Below are 19,280 nucleotides of genomic sequence, written 5' to 3'. Positions count from 1 at the left end.
AGCTGGGCCTGGCTCGCGAACAAAAATGGCTTCTTTTGGTCTTTCCGAGGAGTCTTTACTGGAGCGACTAAGACTTACAAACGTCACAACCACGGGTAAAGTAATCGGTAAAGGAGCATATGGGAGGGTTATTGAAGTATACGTACACGGAACGTTGTGTGCCGCTAAGGAAGTTCACAACATTTTGGTGGATCATGTCACGCCTAGAGAATTTGAAGTGACGAAGCAATCGTTTCTCACAGAATGTGTTAATGCTAGTAGGATACTTCATCCTAACGTGGTGCAGGTGTTGGGTGTTTACTATCCTACCCGTCAGGCTAAACTACCATGGCTTGTGATGGAAATGATGGAAACTAGCTTAAGAATATTCTTGGAAAAGTATGCCAGAGACAAGGTGCCTCTTCACTTCAAGTTATCCATCCTGGTTGATGTTTCTCAAGGACTGGAGTTCCTTCATGGTCAGGATATTGTCCACAGAGACCTCTCCTCCAATAATGTTCTTTTGACAAAACATTTTGTAGCAAAAATTGCTGATCTTGGAGTGGCTAAAGTCATTGAACACAATCGGATGAAGACACACACACAGACACCTGGTACACTTCATTTCATGCCACCTGAAGCTCTCTCAGTCAGACCACGATATGGCAAGCCAGTTGATGTGTTCTCACTAGCTTGTATTGCACTGCATATGATGTCTCACCAGTGGCCTGAGCCAAAAGATGTGGCAGAACAAGATCCAGTAACATACAAAATGAATGCTCTCACAGAAGTAGAGAGACGAGAACAGTATCTCCATTGGTGTGCTCCACCTTCAGGTTTAAAGCCATTATTGGAAATATGTTTACACAATCAACCAGATCGGCGTCCTCCTGTCTCTACTGTATGTGTGGAGCTGAAGAAGTTCAAGGATTCTATTAACAAGCAGGTTCCTTTTGCCATGGCAAGCACTATTGAACTGTTTGATGCTGTATGACAACAAAAATTAGAGATTAATAGTTTACAAGTAGAGATCAGGTCAAATATTGGTAATGCAGAGCGACAAATACACCAATTAAAATACCAATTGGAACAACAACATCAGCAAACAACCCAACTGTCACAGTTAAGGAGCCAACTACAGCAACAAAACAACTTTTTACAACAGCGTATTTATGAAAATGAGCGACAACTAGAATCGTTTGCTTCGATGGCTGAAAAATTCAATGAAGCAGTCGTCAATCAGTTTAAAAAAGGCCGAGAGCAGTATTAGTTTTACATACAGAAGGTTTTATCAGCACAAGACCAAATGTCACAAGCTATGGATCAGGTATTACAGCAAATAAATAACACGGCGCTAATTTTTCAGTATTTGAAGGTATTATTTTATGGATACAGGAGTGCATATATATTCTTGTATCCATATTATAATCCTTGTGATGAATATGTCATTTGAGTTTGTAAATAATGGATCATGTGATGTAGCCATCCTAATGCCCAAATTCTTTTACAAGTATTTTGGTATTTGAATTATACCTAAAAACCCTAGAAGCAAAATAAAACAATGAGAGAGTAGATATCAAAATACTCTTCAATTACTCTAATAGAACATTCAAAGAATTTCACTAATCTAGTAAACTACATGTAAGAAAAAGACCAGCACGTCACCACTGAACCCTTTCTTGGCCTCTATCTGTGCTACCTGTTGATCTTACCACTGTACTGAACGTCCTATATGTAAGTGTAAGGAAAAATAGATACATTCAAGTAGGGGTAATAGAAATAAAAAGCCATGAAACAAGAGATGTTATCTGCACTTGCAGATATACTAATGGATATCTACTTTACGTCATATATAGCCTATCAATATAATAGCCATGGTTAAAGTATGGATTAAATGTAGTTGCAGATAATATAACTTGTTTCATACATTTTCTATCATTCTTACTCATTTGCCTTACACTTGTGGTACTTACTTTCTTGTAACATAATTACAGTATGGTGAACCAGCACATTAATGCGTGCCTCGGCCATCAATTACACCGAAAAGCGAAGTGGCTATAATTTGGCTTAGTTTTCAGCTACGTTTAACCCATACTGGAAATTTTGTTAAAGAATATTTTGATGAATTATAGAAATTTGTTTTGTCAAACTTTGACAAGTGCCTTTATAATGAATTTATTTTGTGAAGTGTGGATCATCAACTTTTTTTCTCACCAAAATTTGTGTTTTATGTTATACAGTAGAATAGTGCAAGAATCATCTCTGCAATCAGTCCAGCCACTGAGGAAATTATAGAATTATGACTTATGATATAGTCTGTACTGAAGCCGTGACACATGATACCACAAATCTGCACCTATGTGGTAGTAGAGAAAGAAATGGGGCACAAAGAAGGACAAAGGAAAGTCTATGATGCATGCGCTGTAGTTGTAGCTGCTGCAAAGGTATGTGTTGGGCCATAGCAACATCAAACAGTGAGGAGCATGCATCATAGACCATAGGGCTGGTATTAAAGTTTCGTAGATTGCCAAAATGTAGTGAAATTAGTAATTTTTGTGTAACAAGTTTTTATTGTTGAGACATCAATCTCCATATATATATATACAAGTTGTGAAAATATTTAATTTCGAGGATAAGCTAGATGTCCGTGAAATCCATGAAAATTTTTTGCTTTGTGGTGCTATAGTACTGCCGTTTTGTATGATACCTTTCCATGTACTGATCCATACTAAACAAAGTGTTTTAAATCATTTCCTTAGTAACTATTCTCAGCTTTAGCTGTAGGAAATTGATGTTTGGGTTGACATGTTGCAAAAATATTAACAAGGCTAAAGTATCTGGGGAGTCCTATATGTTCTCCTTGTGATTCTATGCTCAATCAATTAAACGTTCTTTTGTAATTCCATAGATTCATCCGTGAGTTAGAATATTTTAGTCTAAATTCACTGCAAAGGCTTCAGATTGTGATTATGAATCTATTGTATTTGTACTGGATATTAAAAATGCTGCATTTAGATCCTGCAGCTGATAATTCTTTTACTCAGTATTGACATCCTCACAAAAACATATCAAGTGCATGGGACCTGTTAACCAGGAAATAATTTGGACACTTGATAATGGTCCTAAAGCATGTAAACTGATGCCTGGAAATCAGGACACCGTGGTAATCATTTGGTTGGTCCCAAGGTGTCCTTACTATACAAGTTCCACTGCATACCGTAGATTCATTTTAAAGCATTGTAGTGAAGCGTAACATGATTCTTATAATTATGTGGATGTCTGTCATTGTTGTTTAGTTTGAACAAGTTGCAAAAGAAAACAGCTTAACACAGAAAAAAGCCGTTGAACAGAGAAAATTTTATGCCATACCTGTGAGGCCACCGATGGAAAGAGCTGTTGAACAGAGAGAATTTAATGCCATGCCAGTGATGCCATCCAAGTATGAACTATTGTGTTTTGTTTATGTACAGTTGATTCTAAGTCACACGAACAACTTTGTTCCTAGCGAGAGTTAGACAAAAGTGTTCAGATAAGTGAATTTGTACAGATAACTGAAGCCCATTGATTTATTTCATACAGAGCTCATTCAATTACTCTAATAGAACACACATTTACTTAAGCAGTATACAACAGTGCAAAATACTCTAATAAAACTGTCACTTCTGGTCTTTAGATATTTCAGGTACTTGGATTAGAGATGGACCGATACCACTTTTTACCAATATTTCCGATATGAGTATTTGTACTGAAATTATTTGCCAATACCGATACTATACATTGAAGCCTAGACAAGTTTATTATAGAAATTTCATTGTTGCATAGCTAGCTATTAAAATTGATTGATCTCAGTTCAATCAAGTTTTAAAATATTCATTGTGTAACAGCTAAACATGATAAACATCATGGTGGATCACTAATTTCTTGATTTGAGGTAGTTTTCTTATATGCTTTTTGATAAGGCAATTAATTGCGTGGGTGGCTGATAATTGTACAATGTTTGTTATAGTTTCAAACAAAACTTTTCATGAAAAAGCAAGCCAAGTAGTCATAAACTTATTTCTTGAGGAACAACTGCATTACCATTTAATTACAAACGATTCACATGCTCTAATATATTAGAATACACACGGAGCAATTGCAGCAATACTTGGAAAAGGGTAACAAAGGCTTTGTTTCACTACTTTGTTAGCTCAACTAAGTTTTTAGCTACTGGAAACTTAGCTAGAGATGGTTTAATAAAAGTGGTGAGTGTCTACTGTGGTATCTGTACCTTGTATTACCGATACCGATCCGATACCGATACCACTGGTATCGGCATTGATACCGATATTGGTATCGGTATCGGTCCACCTTTAACTTGGATAACTGAGGTTTTGATGCACTGTACATTTTTTCAGGTATGGAATAGGATTTAATCAACAGCAAGAATGGGTAACTGGAAGAAATCGACAGGAAAAGAATGACAAAGTCACTCATATCATTAAAAACAAGTTACTTGGGGATATTGTAAGTATATTATTTGTGTGTGTGTGTGCTGTGCTGTGCTGTGCTGTGCTGTGCTGTGCTGTGCTGTGTGAGACACGATATAACTGTTGCTAGTCCTGCCCCAGGAGGATTGCCTGCACTTGACACTTATGTTTGATTGATTGAATGCCTAGGAGGGATATAACTTGTATATACTACCTCCTATTCTCATTAATGCATTCCAAGCATTCTCAGAAATCATCTGATTTCTTTGATGAGAGTGTGTGATCTCCTCTGTATTAATATAGTGGCACTTCACAGGATCGATAGTGGGTTTTAGTTTTATAAAGTGAGCCAAAGCATAGATCATGGACTTGGGGAAGAAGATAGGTCGTTGTTTTACTGAATGAAGAAGGTCACAGGTTAGTTTATATTGATCATGTTGCATTCAATAGTTACGTGGCATGTCCAGACACTGGGCATAGTGCTTAATTGATTTGGCCATTAGTGTTAATAGTATTCACTACTTTAGTTTATTCGTGGCTAGTAATTTAGTGCACTTGAATTGTCTTTATACAGTAGACCCTCGGTTATCCGAACCCCTTTGTTCTCAGGCAATGATAAAAGTGTTCGGAAAAGTGAATAGTTCAGATAATTGAAGCCCATATATACAGAGCTAGGTTGAAATACTCTAATAGAATGCACACCTATACTCAAATACTCTAATAAAACAGTCATTTTCAATTCCGGATAATCGAGGTTCCGGATAAGCGAGGGCCGGATAACCAAGGGTCTACTGTATTGCTGTTTTGTCATCTGGCGCAATGTCACACATGCATAGTGACTGGACGTGTCGCTTAATTGACTAGGCCATTATAGCACTGTAAACATATTCACTGTTTTAAGTTTATTCATGGCTAGTATAGTAAGTACTTTATAGCGTCACTTAAGCTTCATTATGAGTTGTTCAGCTCGTATTTGGGCTTCCTATGTTTAATTGCGTACCCACAATCAAAGTAATCTGCATGCTTGTGACGATACACTTACGTTCGGCCTCTTAGCAGCGCCTTGTTGCTCTTATGATGTTATCCACAATCGAAATTCACATGGTCCCATATAAATACACTCACAAAGCATTCCTGCAGTTTCCCCACACTTGCAGGTGAGTCACTCAAGTGAAATATATTAGTTGTAACATGGGCACTTGTGATTTGCCTGAAATATATGCACTTGCACTCAGGCTGCGCCCTCGTGCTTGTGAGTATATTTCAGGCAAATCACTCGTGCCCATGTTACAACTACTACATATATACTAGTACTGTTCCATAAAGGTGATTTTCGTCACGTAAAATGTCTCTAGGATGATTTTTAAAGGCAGAATTTTGGATGGCACGCAAAATTTTCATGGCAATCCCTACTTAAACAGTACTACTGTACTGTTTGATAAATGCAGCTCAAAACAATGAACTGGGAAAGAAATATCACTGAACATATGCATAGTGTCTGTGTGTGCTGCTTTACCTGCTTATACCTTGTTTCCACAGCAAGTGTGGCCCCATATGTTTGCCATAGGGTAAACCCCTACATATCTAATATATTAAATTACATCACAAATACACAAGCACAATTTGTAGGGTAAACATTGTGAGAGTTATAGCACTTTGCTTTAGGTCAACTGATAATCATGTACAGGATTCAGAGTTAATTATCATGGTACTTGAAAGTACATACATTAGTCTCAAGCCAAGATATGATAACTGTGTAATTAAAATAAGCCTATACAAAGAAAAATTTGGAATTTTCAACTATAGTATGTTCGCATTGAGCTGAATCCTCAAAAACATTTAATAACTCATGGATGCAATTACACACGATCTTGAAATTTGGCTCATTTGTAGTACTGCTTGATCCGCTATAATTATTTCAAAATCTTGTTGTTCAAATGTTTGACATAATATTTACGGCCAATCAAAATTTTTCACAATACATTTCCCTATGGAGAAGCCATATAAGTACAGTGTCCATTAGAGCCCTTTCCTGAACTTGTAATGGCGTCACACCGATCATGTCTGTTGTTGACACCTTTGCTGTTACCAATAATCATCTGGTTGGCAGAAATGTTAATTCTGTTGAGAAAAATCCACTTTTAATTTTTAGCTGTTTTTCAGGGTTCAGCTCAATGTGAACATACTATAGAGTAGGGACCATAGCACATCAATAAGAAGTACTGAAACAAGCTGGAGTAGTGCACGATATTAAATCACAGTAAAACAATAAGAAGTGTTATATCCCTACTGTGCTCAAGATACATCTCAGGTGAATTTTGGTGCCGCTTGGTCTTGGTACAAAATTCACCTGAATTGTCGTTATTAAAATTTTTACCATTAACCTACCATCACAGCCATTTCTTGGCCACCACCTTGGATTTCACATCTTTTTTCACCATAGCCTTTTTGGGGGCCGCACTCTTTTTTTACAGTTTGGCTGTTTTGGATTAGATTTCACTTCTTTTTGTATTTGTATATCCCAAAGCCGGCCAATGGCCGGCTTTGAGGTTTTTTAACCTATCTTTTTTTCTTTACCACAGGAAGAAGAAAAGTTGAAACAAATGTTGAATACTTTAAATATTTCTGATTTTATCAGTAAATGTACATTTTATGTATGTAATACATATATTTATTACAGAACTCTCCATGGTGATTTCTTTGTAACTGAACGCTCTACAAGGTAGCTGATCTCTCTAGGGTGATTTGTTTGTAGCTGAACTCTCTACAAGGAAACCTCTTCTAACTGAGCTCTGTACAGGGTGAATTGTTTTTAGTTGAACTATCTACAAGGTAACTTCTTCTAGCTGATCTCTCTACAGGATGATTTGTTTGTGGCTGAACTATCTACAAGGTAACTTCTTCTAGCTGATCTCTCTACAGGGTGATTTGTTTTTAGCTGAATTCTGTATAGGTAATTTGTTCGCAGCTGAGCTCTTTACAGAATGGTTTCTTTGTAGCTGAACTCTCTACAAGGTAACTTCTTCTAGCTGATGTATCTACAGGGTCACTAGTTTGTAGCTGAATTCTCTACATGGTGGTTTCTTTGTAACTGAACTATCTACAAGGTAACTTCTTCTAGCTGATCTTTCTACAGGGTGATTTGTTTGTAACTGAACTCTCTACAGGTGATTTGTTTCCAGCTGAACTCTCTACATGATGGTTTCTTTGTAGCTGAACTCTCTACAAGGTGATTTCTTCTATAGCTGATCTTTCTACAGGGTGATTTGTTTGTAGCTTAACTCTCTACATGATGGTTTCTTTGTAGCTGAACTCTCTACAAGGTAACTTCTTCTAGCTGATCTCTCTACAGGGCAATTTGTTTGCAGCTGAACTCTCACATGATTGTTTCTTTGAAGCTGAACTCTCTACAAGGTGATTTCTTCTAGCTGATCTTTCTACAGGGTGATTTGTTTATAGCTGAACTCTCTACAAGGAAACTTCTTGTAGCTGATCTCTCTACAGGGAGGTTTGATTATAGCTGAACTCTCTACAAGTGATTTGTTTGCAGCTGAATTCTCTACACGATGGTTTCTTTGTAGCTAAACTCTCTACAAGGTAACTTCTTCTAGCTGATCTCTTTACAGGGCAAATTGTTTGTAGCTGAACTCTCTACATGGTGGTTTCTTTGTAGCTGAACTCTACAAGGTGATTTCTTCTAGCTGAACTATCTCTTTCCGTAGTTGAACTCCCTACAAAGTAACTTCTTCTAGCTGATCTCTCTACAGGGTGAATTGTTTGTAGCTGAACTCTCTGCAGGGTGATTTGTTTTAGCTGAACTCTCTACAGGGTGATTGCATGTAGCTGAACTCTATACAGGTTATTTGTTTCTAGCTGATCTCTTGAATTCTCTTCAGGGTGACTGCTCTATTAGGATGACTGCTCTATTAGAGTATCTCGATCTCGCACTTGCTACACCAAGTTGGATTTCTTGTTATAACTCCGTGGCTTTAAGTCTGATTCTTCTACACCATTGAAGAGCCTTTCTAAGATGATTACTCCATCTGTACAGCGATTTTCAAAGCATTACCCCAAGCGGTTTATCTGGTAGGCGTGGCAAGTAGTCATTTTTTTATTAGCTAATCTCGGTTGCGTAATTGTTATACACTGTTGGTTTTTTCGTTGTATCTTCCTGGTTTTTAGCTCGATTTCTTTCAAACCACAAAAGGTTTGAGGTTCAATAGTTAACCTATTCACCCACCGATTTTCAGCTTCTTCCCATACGTGGTTTACCCTGTAGGCGTGACAACATATTGGTGTTATTTTTCGTGAATAATCGCTCATAATTCTTTGCCTGTTTATGGTATTCCAGCCAAAGTTGGTACAGAGATGCGCCTTTATATCCCCCTTCTGTGTGCCAAATTTCAAGGCAATTGGATAAGGTGTTTGCATTTTATAACAGTTTTTGTAAGTGTGCGAAAAGAGGAAGAAAAATAAGAAAAAAAACCCAAAGAAACTAAGCCAATTTTTGAAGTCGCATATCTCGGGAACGCCTGAAGCGATTTTGCTGAAATTTGGAATGTGGAGTACTGAAGTTGGAGGGAGTGTCCACAGCAAAAATCGTCTTGTTTCATCAAGGCAGCACAGAGCTACGAAGGTGCGAAAACTGCGTTTTCTTTCTTCCTGTCAATATACTCATGGGTGTTGTGCGCCGGCTTCTTGGGCTGCATGACACACTACCGTGTGTCTTGATATTGGTTTAAGGGTTAATTGTATGTTGAACCATAGGCTGAGCAGTTTTACTCATAACATATGTGTATCAAGACACACGGTATGTCATGCGGCCAAAGAAGCCAATGGGCCACACTGTGAGTATATTGACAGGACAAAAGAAAATGCAATATTCACACATATGTAGCTCCATGATCCCATAACAGATTGAAACTGTGGACTTGCCCATCAGGTAGGGGAGTTCGAATCACCCCAGTCATTCTGAGATACGAATGGCCCAAGTTTTGTTTTATTTTCTTGTATTTGCATACTTTGCAAAATCTGCCATAAAACACAAGCACATACTCCAACCAAACTAATTTGGCACACTTATAGCATTTATTATAGCAAATTTCACTACCAGTTTTAGTGAGAATCCGAGTAGCATGTACTTAGTTATGACCAATTATTCATGTAAAATAAGATCAAACTCCTGTCACTCCTACAGGGTAAGAAATTAGTTTAAAATTGGTCTTTAGTTAGAGTAACCATTGTAGGAGTGTTTTTTGTTGGATTGAAAGAAATCAAGATTACGACCACCAAGATACAACATAAAACCAACAGTGTGTATAACAATTAATCGAGATTTGTTAATAAAACACATTTAATTGCCACACTTACTAGGTAAACCTTTTATAGGAATGAGTTGAAAATTGGTGTATAGGTGGATCAATCATCATAGAATACCTTTCAGTGGTTTAGCTCAATAAAACACACTGAGTCATATTGTGGAAACCAATTAAGTGTTACAAAAGCTTGATCAAGATACTCTAATAAGGCAGTCACCCTATAGAACATTTGGTAAGTCGCAAGTCATCCTGTAGGGGGTTCAGCTAGGCGTGTAGAGAGTTTGGCTACAAAGAAGTCTCCTTGTGGAGTAGAAAAAATAAATCACCTTGTAGTAATTCAGTTACATAGCATCCTGTAGAGAGTTCAACTGCAAAAATTGATATTATTCACCTTGTATAGAGTGTAGTGAGTTCAGTTATGTTACAAGTCACCCTGTGGGGAGTAGTTCAACTAGAAACAAGTCACCCTGTAGGGAGATCAGCTAGAAAAAGGTCACCCTGTAAAAAGTTCAGTTACATACATGTCACCCTGTAGTGAGTTCAGCTACGTATAAGCAAAGAGAGCTCAGGTGCAGTTCTGTTGAAGTCACCTTATGAGTTTTATCTGAAATTACGTCACAGACATAAAAATTGCTGCTATAGTGTGGGGGGCGCTTGTAAAATTTGTATGGGCGACTATGGGAAGAAAATTTTACTACAGTATCTCAGCCTAGAAGGAAGATAGTGAACTCTATAGCTATAAGACATTACAATAAGTACGTAAAAGCGAGTTTTGGTTGATTTTCAAAACAACGCTAGATTCCTATTCTTTCAGCTTATTTATCACCATACCTGCTGGTTAGAGCTCGATATCTTCTGTCTTCGCTGAGATATTGCTGTTCAAAATTTTTCTCCCTATAGTCACCCATACAAATTTTACGAACATCCCGACACTACAGCGGCCATTTTATGTCTGTGATGTGATTTCGGGTAAGGCTCATTATCTACATACATCATAGTCATTTTATTAAGTTTTAAATATTAAATTAGATACAAGGCTATTCACACAAATACAGTAGGACCTTGATTATCCAACCCTCGATTATCTGAACAGTAGTGGTGTGTGTTCCATTAGAGTATTCTGTCACAGGTGTATGTTCTATTAGAGTAGTTCAACGGAGCTCTGTATATAAATCAATGGGCTTCATTTATCCAAACAAATTCACTTATCTGAACACTTTTGTGATTCAGCTGGCACACAGGTGTTCGGATAATGGAGGTCCTACTGTACACATGTCTTACTTGACAATTAAAAAATAATCAAGCTAAAAAGAAGCCCCAAAGCCAGCTAATGGCTGGATTTGTGGCTTGCAATACAAAAGGAAGTGACATCTAAACCAAACAGCCAAACTGTAAAAGGGTGCAGTCCTCCAATATGGCCAAGATGAAAAAAGTTGTGAAATCAGAAGTGGCAGCTAAGAAATGGCTGTGATGGTGGGTTAATGGCAGAAAATTTAATCACAGGTGAATTTTGGGCCAAATCTCTTGGAGGAGACAACACCTGAATTGTTGTTATTAAAATTTTTGCTATGAAACTATATACCATCACAGCTATTTTTTGGCTGCCACTTTTAATTTCAGAACTTTTTCCACCTTGGCTTTTTTGGGGGCCACACCCTTTTTACAGCTTGGCTGTTTTGGTTTAGATTAATGTTTACTGGTATGACTTAAGTATACGGTACCCTAGCAAACTAAAGATTACTCTTTATTGAATGGTTCAGACCTTGTCAAAAATAGGGATTTGCTGTTTACATTACCGTCCCAGTGATCCCTTCTTGTTTTGTGGCTTTTATGCTTGTGGTATTATATTTTAAAATACATCATATTCCTTTTATTTTTTCTATTTTTAAAAATCTATTGTGCTTAAATATTTGTCACACTGAAAACACTGTAAAGATGAGCTTCTAAAACATTGAAACAATTACAATTTGTAATAGTATAAAATGCAAACCTGAAATTGTAACAGAGAGTAGGAATTGGTAATTTGCCTTATTTACATTTATTTTCATGTGTATTCTTTTATTGTATGATTTTGTATCTTCATATTTCATTCAGTATCTTCATCAACTACTAATGGCTGAATACAAGTTACCTACTACTAATCATTGTGAAGTATTAGTTCATCTGGTGAGGGAGTGTAACCTAACACTGGAAGCTTGTCTTGATGTGGCCATGACTAATGATGATATTGAAACAGCCAAGAGGCTCCTCACTCAGGAATGTCCTATTTGCTGGGAACAGTATATAAGAAATGAAGTTAGTAGATACAAGTAAAATGTTGTTGTTATTGCTATTGTTTAGATGGTCAGCATGGTTCATTGTGATCATGCTGTGTGTAAGGATTGTTTTATTGGCCATTTTAATATAATGATCGGAGAGAAGAGTATCAAATACTTCAACTGCATGTTGTGTGCAGAACCAGACATGTCATCAGAGACTATTGATATGGACCTGTACCTGCAGTTATTCAGTGGCTTAGTACAGGCACACTTGAGTATAGAAATTTATGATATGTTCACACGGAAGGTGAATGAACAAGCCATGACAAAGAAAGATAATTTCCGATGGTGTATTAAAGTGAGTGATTGCAATGACTCAGGATGTGTACATAGTTATAATGTGCTACGTAATAGTGTTGTACTGGCTTCATCAATGAAGATGGTAGGAAGATAGTACAGTGTCCTAATGTGGAATGTGGCCAGCAGATGTGTTTTCACTGCAAGAAACCTGTAAGAAGTGCACATCAAAGTGATTATACATATGTTTGTTGTACACAGTGGGAACAAGCACACAATGGCTTGTCTTGTGAACAATTTGCTCAGTGGAAGATAGACAATGATCCTGAACTACAAGCACAGGGACTGGCTGCTTATCTCAATGAGGAGGGAATTGGTTAGTAGCAGCTATCATGAACTATGCTTTGTTGATCTTTAATTTATCGTTACAACAACAGAGTGTCCATCTTGTAAGTTCAAGTATGCTCTAGCTAAAGGAGGATGTATGCATTTCAGGTGTACTCAATGTCCTGCTGAATTCTGTAGTGGTTGTGGTGGATTATTTAAACAGGTATTGGCTAAAGCTAAATATGGGAAACTACATATAAAGTGTGTACTGTGTAACCTTTCAAATAAATGGCAAGTGTTATGAAGAAGTTGTGATACCAAAATTGGTTGCAAAATATTGGCTGATATTAATGTCAATAAGACACAACTGAACCTTTATTTCATTTTTGCAGCATTTCCTTGGCCTCTATAATAATAATATTATTAGCACATACCATTTTCTGAAGAATATACTTTTGACAGTTGGGCTGTTCTTGTCTACATATTATTTTTGTGCATGCATAATGTAGCAATAAAAATAATAATTAAAACTGTTACACCTTTTCAGCTATAAGTCACTAAGTCTAAGTCCTTGAAATTAGGTTAGGTAATCCTAAGGCTGCAGCACATGTTGCTGTCAGACCTTCAGTGCTGGTCACTGTAAAGCACTAATAGCAATAAATACTTTAGGTTTAAGGGAGAAAATCCATCCCTCCTGGAAGAGACTGAGTGTGGCCCCGACTAGACATTGGGTGACCTGCAGTTCGAATCCTGGGGCTGAAGGGATTTTTTTTCCTTACTTTGGCCCCTTTTCTGTTACACCTTTTCAGCTATAAGTCACTAAGTCTAAGTCCTTGAAATTAGGTTAAGTAATCCTAAGGCTGCAGCACATGTTGCTGTCAGACCTTCAGTGCTGGTCACTGTAGAGTGTTAATCAAGACACACGGTAGTGTGTCGTGCGGCCCAAGAAGCTGGCGCGTAACACCCGTGAGTATATTGACAGGAAGAAAGAAAACGCAATTTTCGCACCTCCGTAGCTCTGTGCTTCCTTGATGAAACAAGACGATTTTTGCTGTGGACATGCCCCCCAACTGCAGCACTCCACATTCCAAATTTGAGCGAAATCGCTTCGCGCGTTCCCGAGATATGCGACTTCAAAAATTGGCTCAGTTTCTTCGTTTTTTTTCTTCTTCTTCTTCTTCTTCTTCTTATTTTTCTTTTTCTTGTCGCACACTTACAAAAACTGCTATAAAACTCGAACGCCATATCCGATTGCCTTGAAAATTGGTACACAGAAGGGGGATATAAAGGCGCATCTCTGTACCAACTTTGGCTGGAATACGATAAACAGGCAAAGAGTTATGAGCGATTATTCACGAAAAATAACACCAATATGTTGTCACGCCTACAGGGTAAACCGCGTATGGGAAGAAGCTGAAAATCGGTGGGTGAATAGGTTAACTATTGAACCTCAAACCTTTTGTGGTTTGAAAGAAATCGAGCTAAAAAACAGGAAGATACAACAAAAAAACCAACAGTGTGTAACAATTACGCAATCGAGATTAGCTAATAAAAAAACGACTGCTTGCCACGCCTACCAGATAAACCGCTTGGGGTAATGCTTTGAAAATCATTGTACAGATGGAGTAATCATCTTAGAAAGGCTCATCAATGGTGCAGAAGAATCAGAGTTAAAGCCACGGAGTTATAACACGAAATCCAACTTGGTGCAGCAAGTGCGAGATCGAGATACTCTAATAGAGCAGTCATCCTAATAGAGCAGTCACCCTGAAGAGAATTCAAGAGATCAGCTAGAAATAAGAAACCTGTATAGAGATCAGCTACACACAAGTCACCCTGTAGAGAGATCAGCTAGAAGAAATTACCTTGTACATAGTTCAGCTACAAAGAAACCACCAAGTAGAGAGTTCAGCTGCAAAGAAATCACCCTGTAGAAAATTCAGCCACAAACAAATTGCCCTGTAGAAAGATCAGTTAGAAGAAGTTACCTTTTAGAGAGTTCAGCTACAAAGAAACCATTCTGTAAAGAGCTTAGCTGCAAACAAATCACCTGTACAGAATTCAGCTACAAACAAATCACCCTGTAGAGAGATCGGCTACCTTGTAGATCGTTCAGCTACAAACAAATCACACTGTAGAGAGATCAGCTAGAAGAAGTTACCTTGCAGAGAGTTCAGCTACAAACAAATCATCCTGTAGAGAGATCAGCTAGAAGAAGTTACCTTGTAGATCGTTCAGCTACAAACAAATCACCCTGTAGAGAGATCAGCTAGAAGAAATTACTTTGTAGAGAGTTCAGCTACAAAGAAACCACCATGTAGAGAGTTCAGCTGCAAAGAAATCACCCTGTATAAAATTCTGCCAGAAACAAATTGCCCTGTAGAAAGATCAGTTAGAAGAAGTTACCTTGTAGATAGTTCAGCTACAAACAGATCTCCCTGTAGAGAGATCAGCTAGAAGAAATTACCTTGTTGAGAGGCCAGCTACAAAGAAACCATACTGTAAAGAGCTCAGCTGCAAACAAATCACCTGTACAGAATTCAGCTACAAACAAAATCACCCTGTAGAGAGATCAGCTAGAAGAAGTTACCTTGTAGAGAGTTCAGCTACAAAGAAACCACCATGTAGAGAGTTCAGCTGCAAAGAAATCACCCTGTATAAAATTCTGCCACAAAGAAATTGCCCTGTAGAAAGATCAGTTAGAAGAAGTTACCTTGTAGAGAGTTCAGCTACAAAGAAACAAATCACCTGTACAGAATTCAGCTACGAACAAATCACCCTGTAGAGAGATCAGCTAGAAGAAATTACTTTGTAGAGAGTTCAGCTGCAAAGAAATCACCCTGTAGAAAATGCAGCCACAAACAAATTACCCTGTAGAAAGATCAGTTAGAAGAAGTTACCTTTTAGAGAGTTCAGCTACAAAGAAACCACCCTGTAGAGAGATCAGCTAGAAGAAGTTACCTTGTAGATCGTTCAGCTACAAACAAATCACCCTGTAGAGAGATCAGCTAGAAGAAGTTACCTTGTAGATAGTTCAGCTACAAACAAATCAACCTGTAGAGAGATCAGCTAGAACAAGTTATATACCTTGTAGAGAGTTCAGCTACAAAGAAACCACCATGTAGAGAGTTCAGCTGCAAAGAAATCACCCTGTATAAAATTCTGCCACAAACAAATTGCCCTGTAGAAAGATCAGTTAGAAGAAGTTACCTTTTAGAGAGTTCAGCTACAAAGAAACCATTCTGTAAAGAACTCAGCTGCAAACAAATCACCCGTAGAGAGATCAGCTAGAAGAAGTTACCTTGTAGATAGTTCAGCTACAAACAAATCACCCTGTAGAGAGATCAGCTAGAAGAAGTTACCTTGTAGATAGTTCAACTACAAACAAATCTCCCTTTAGAGAGATCAGCTAGAAGAAATTACCTTGTAGAGAGTTCAGCTACAAAGAAACCATCATGTAGAGTGTTCAGCTACAAAGAAATCACCACTGCCCAAATTTCAAGGCAATAGCTCTTTCCAATCTGAAGTTATCAATTGTCAAAGTTGGCAAATTGTGTGTGGAAGGCCCCTTTTCACAAATCCAGTCACATATGTATTATATATATAATTTGTACATTTACTGATAAAATATTTAAAGTACATCTACTTCATCTTTTCTTCTTCCTGTAGTAAAGAAAAAAAACATAGGTTAAAAAAGTCCCAAAGCTGGCCATAGGCCGGCTTTGGGGTATACAAATACAAAAAGAAATGAAATCTAATCCAAAACAGCCAAGCTGTAAAAAAAGTGTGCGGCCCTCAGAAAGGCTATGGTGAAAAAAGATGTGAAATCCAAGGTGGCGGCCAAGAAATGGCTGTGATGGTAGGTTAATGGTAAAAATTTTAATAACGACAATTCAGGTGAATTTTTGTGCCGCTTCACAAAATTTACCTGAATTGTCATTATTAAAATTTTTACCATTAACCTACCATCACAGCCATTTCTTGGCCGCCACCTTGGATTTCACATCTTTTTTCACCATAGCCTTTCTGAGGGCCGCACACTTTTTTTACAGCTTGGCTGTTTTGGATTAGATAACAATAACTACCAGGAAGGTAACCAGATACATATGATTAATGGCCTTATCAAGCATAAGCAAAGGCCTAATAAAAAGAGTCCATGCGGTATATATGTTTCCCACCATTAGAGAGGGTATGTACCATATCCATTGGGTCTGAGTAGAGAGATCTGTGTGTGACAATTTCAGGTGCTGGCTTTGACACACCCCATTGTAGTTCTAGAATAGTTTGGCGTGCTGACTTATTTGACCCTTGATTCTTTTATTTTTCAGCAATTTCCCATATTTTATTTTTTCTGTTGAAAGGTGTTCGTGTTTTGTAAACACTCTATTCTTATAAACTTTATTTTCCCCTATATAATTCCATGTACTGCTATGTCAGAAGTGTACCACGTCAAAAAGTTGCAAAATAAAACAAAAAAACAGAGTAAACAATACTGATAACTTGGTCAATTTTGGGGAATTGGTAGTATAATATGCTTTTCCTACCCTGTATTCACACTGACTGTTAGGTTACACAATACACTACCATGTGTTTTTGATTACTGGAAGATAAGGAGGAACAAGGGCTTCATAGAACCTCTCCTTGAGCACTTTTAGTTCAATATTTTCGTGATGCAGAGTGGTGTATCATGTACTAAAGGGAATGCTTACTGTATGATGTAAAAAAATTAAAACAAGTATACGAAAAAATCTGGAATTTTCAACTAGAGTAGGGACCATAGCACATCGATAAAAAGTACTGAAACAAGTTGAAGTAGTCCATGATATTAAATCACAGCAAAACAATAAGAAGTGTTATATCCCTACTGTGCATTTCCGTTATGGTATCTTGAGCACAGTAGGGATATAACACTTTTTATTGTTTTACTATCATGGACTACTTCAACTTGTTTCAGTACTTTTTATCGATGTGCTATGGTCCCTACTCTAGTTGAAAATTCCAAATTTTTTCGTGTACTTGTTTGTTAACTTTTTTTTGTAAATAATTTTATTATGACTGGTGAACCCACGCATACCACATCTGAAATGGGCGCCGCACGCCCCAGCTATATCAATTATCGTCTGAAAAGTGAAGTATCCATTATGCTTCGTTGTCAGCTATGTTCAACTCGTTATACAGCAATACGAGTCAAGAACTTTTCCGGAAGAACCTCTACAATCTACGCATACCAAAATAAATGGTGCCGCGCCCCAATTTTATTAACTATTGTCTGAAAAGTGAAGTATCCGTTACGCTTCGCTGTCGGCTATGTTCAACCCGTTACACAGCAATACGAATCAAGAACTGCTTGAAAAGTGCCTTTGCAATCAAAATAGCCACTATGAAGAATACGGATGATTTCCGTTTCGAAGGGAAGCCATCACGTGCTTGTGCCAAATCGACACCTTTCCTTGTCAGCAAAGATGAATGGGACACAAAGGAGGACAGTGGTAAGTCCATGAAGAATGCATTGTACGTACTGCGGTATGCCAAAAGGCACCTGTCGGGCCGAAGCGATGTTGAACAGTGAAAAAAATCAAGCCCGTAGCTTTAGCCGTTATCGAGTTACACTTGTCTGAAGGCATCAGTCAGTTACTTACTTACTTAGTCAGTAGAAAATTCCTTCGAATAAAAAAATTTTAAAATTCCGTGGCAACTTGTTGAAAGCATTTCGGGTCGATCTGAAAGCTTGTTTGGGCCTCACCAATACTGCCTCATCGTCGTCAGGGAAAATTGAGGCTGGTTTTTGGGTGATTTTATTTCGTGGGCCACGCCTACTGCTTTGTGGTCCCTACTATACAGTTACTATCGTACTGTATAACTTTTAATGGCCAGCCCACTCAAATCATTACTACACACTGTGCATTCAATAATAAAGTTGTTTTATGGGTGAGTTACTGTAATTGCTGGTTACAAATTTACATTTTCTGCAAAAGTCCTGATTATAAGCTCAATTTTATAATTACTACCACATACCATAGCTAGCCAGCTAAGGTTTAGGCTGTAGCTAGTTACTATGGAAACCCTTTTGTAAATGTCTAGATCTAACAATGGATAGCTATTATTATTATTTCCAAGAAGTCTCAAACTATTTCAATTTATTAAATTACTGTGATACATTTTATGGATCACTAGGATTGTGTCAAATACGAGTCATGTCGTGCAAGAGGGCTTCATGCTCATCATCCTCGTGACTGCTTGTTCTACCTTTGTGATGAAAGTGTTGATGACCTTCAGAAACTACTCAATGATAATAATGTACAGTTTGACACTGAACCACCCAAAGGACAAGCAATGGACACTACTCAGGCTTCAACAAGTGAGCCAAAACAGTAGTTAAGGACTTACTGTATATGTAAAATATGTCAAGGTATACATGTAATTTTAAGAAATTAGGATTTTCATGTTTTTATTTTTTGTATGAATCAGGGCCACCCACTGGGGGGGTCAACTGGGGCATTTTTCCCCAGGCCCCAGCCTGAAAGGGGCCCCAGGAGGCCCCATGAAGGGCCCCTTAAATACCTGTTTAAAAGATTGATATACTCTAATAGAGCAGTCAGATCTAAATACTCTAATAGAGCAGTCACAGTATT

The 19,280-nt window shown here is 37.7% G+C and overlaps 2 protein-coding genes across 3 annotated transcripts in view; both read left to right on the top strand.

The window, feature by feature from the left end:
• Window positions 1-25: 25 nt before the first annotated feature.
• On the top strand, window positions 26-973 carry LOC136264721 (uncharacterized). The gene has a single exon (XM_066059498.1). It carries the CDS (start codon window positions 26-28, stop codon window positions 971-973), a length of 948 nt encoding a protein of 315 aa, XP_065915570.1.
• Window positions 974-1,165: 192 nt separating this feature from the next.
• The window catches only part of LOC136264368 (E3 ubiquitin-protein ligase RNF31-like), a 38,246-nt gene continuing 20,131 nt past the window's right edge, over window positions 1,166-19,280 (top strand). For both annotated transcript variants that reach the window (XR_010705089.1, XM_066059099.1), the window contains exons 1-9: window positions 1,166-1,306; window positions 3,276-3,418; window positions 4,377-4,485; window positions 11,861-12,061; window positions 12,107-12,382; window positions 12,439-12,534; window positions 12,583-12,697; window positions 12,759-12,871; window positions 18,823-19,006. Coding sequence is in view for 1 of the 2 variants with exons in the window: in XM_066059099.1 (XP_065915171.1) it covers window positions 1,286-1,306; window positions 3,276-3,418; window positions 4,377-4,485; window positions 11,861-12,061; window positions 12,107-12,382; window positions 12,439-12,534; window positions 12,583-12,697; window positions 12,759-12,871; window positions 18,823-19,006 (1,258 nt within the window). In the remaining variant the exon portion in view is untranslated. The remainder of the gene's footprint in view (window positions 1,307-3,275; window positions 3,419-4,376; window positions 4,486-11,860; window positions 12,062-12,106; window positions 12,383-12,438; window positions 12,535-12,582; window positions 12,698-12,758; window positions 12,872-18,822; window positions 19,007-19,280) is intronic.

The sequence above is a fragment of the Dysidea avara genome, chromosome 8 (assembly GCF_963678975.1).
Source record: "Dysidea avara chromosome 8, odDysAvar1.4, whole genome shotgun sequence".
NCBI lineage: Eukaryota > Metazoa > Porifera > Demospongiae > Dictyoceratida > Dysideidae > Dysidea > Dysidea avara.
This window is presented reverse-complemented; position numbering and strand designations above follow the sequence as displayed.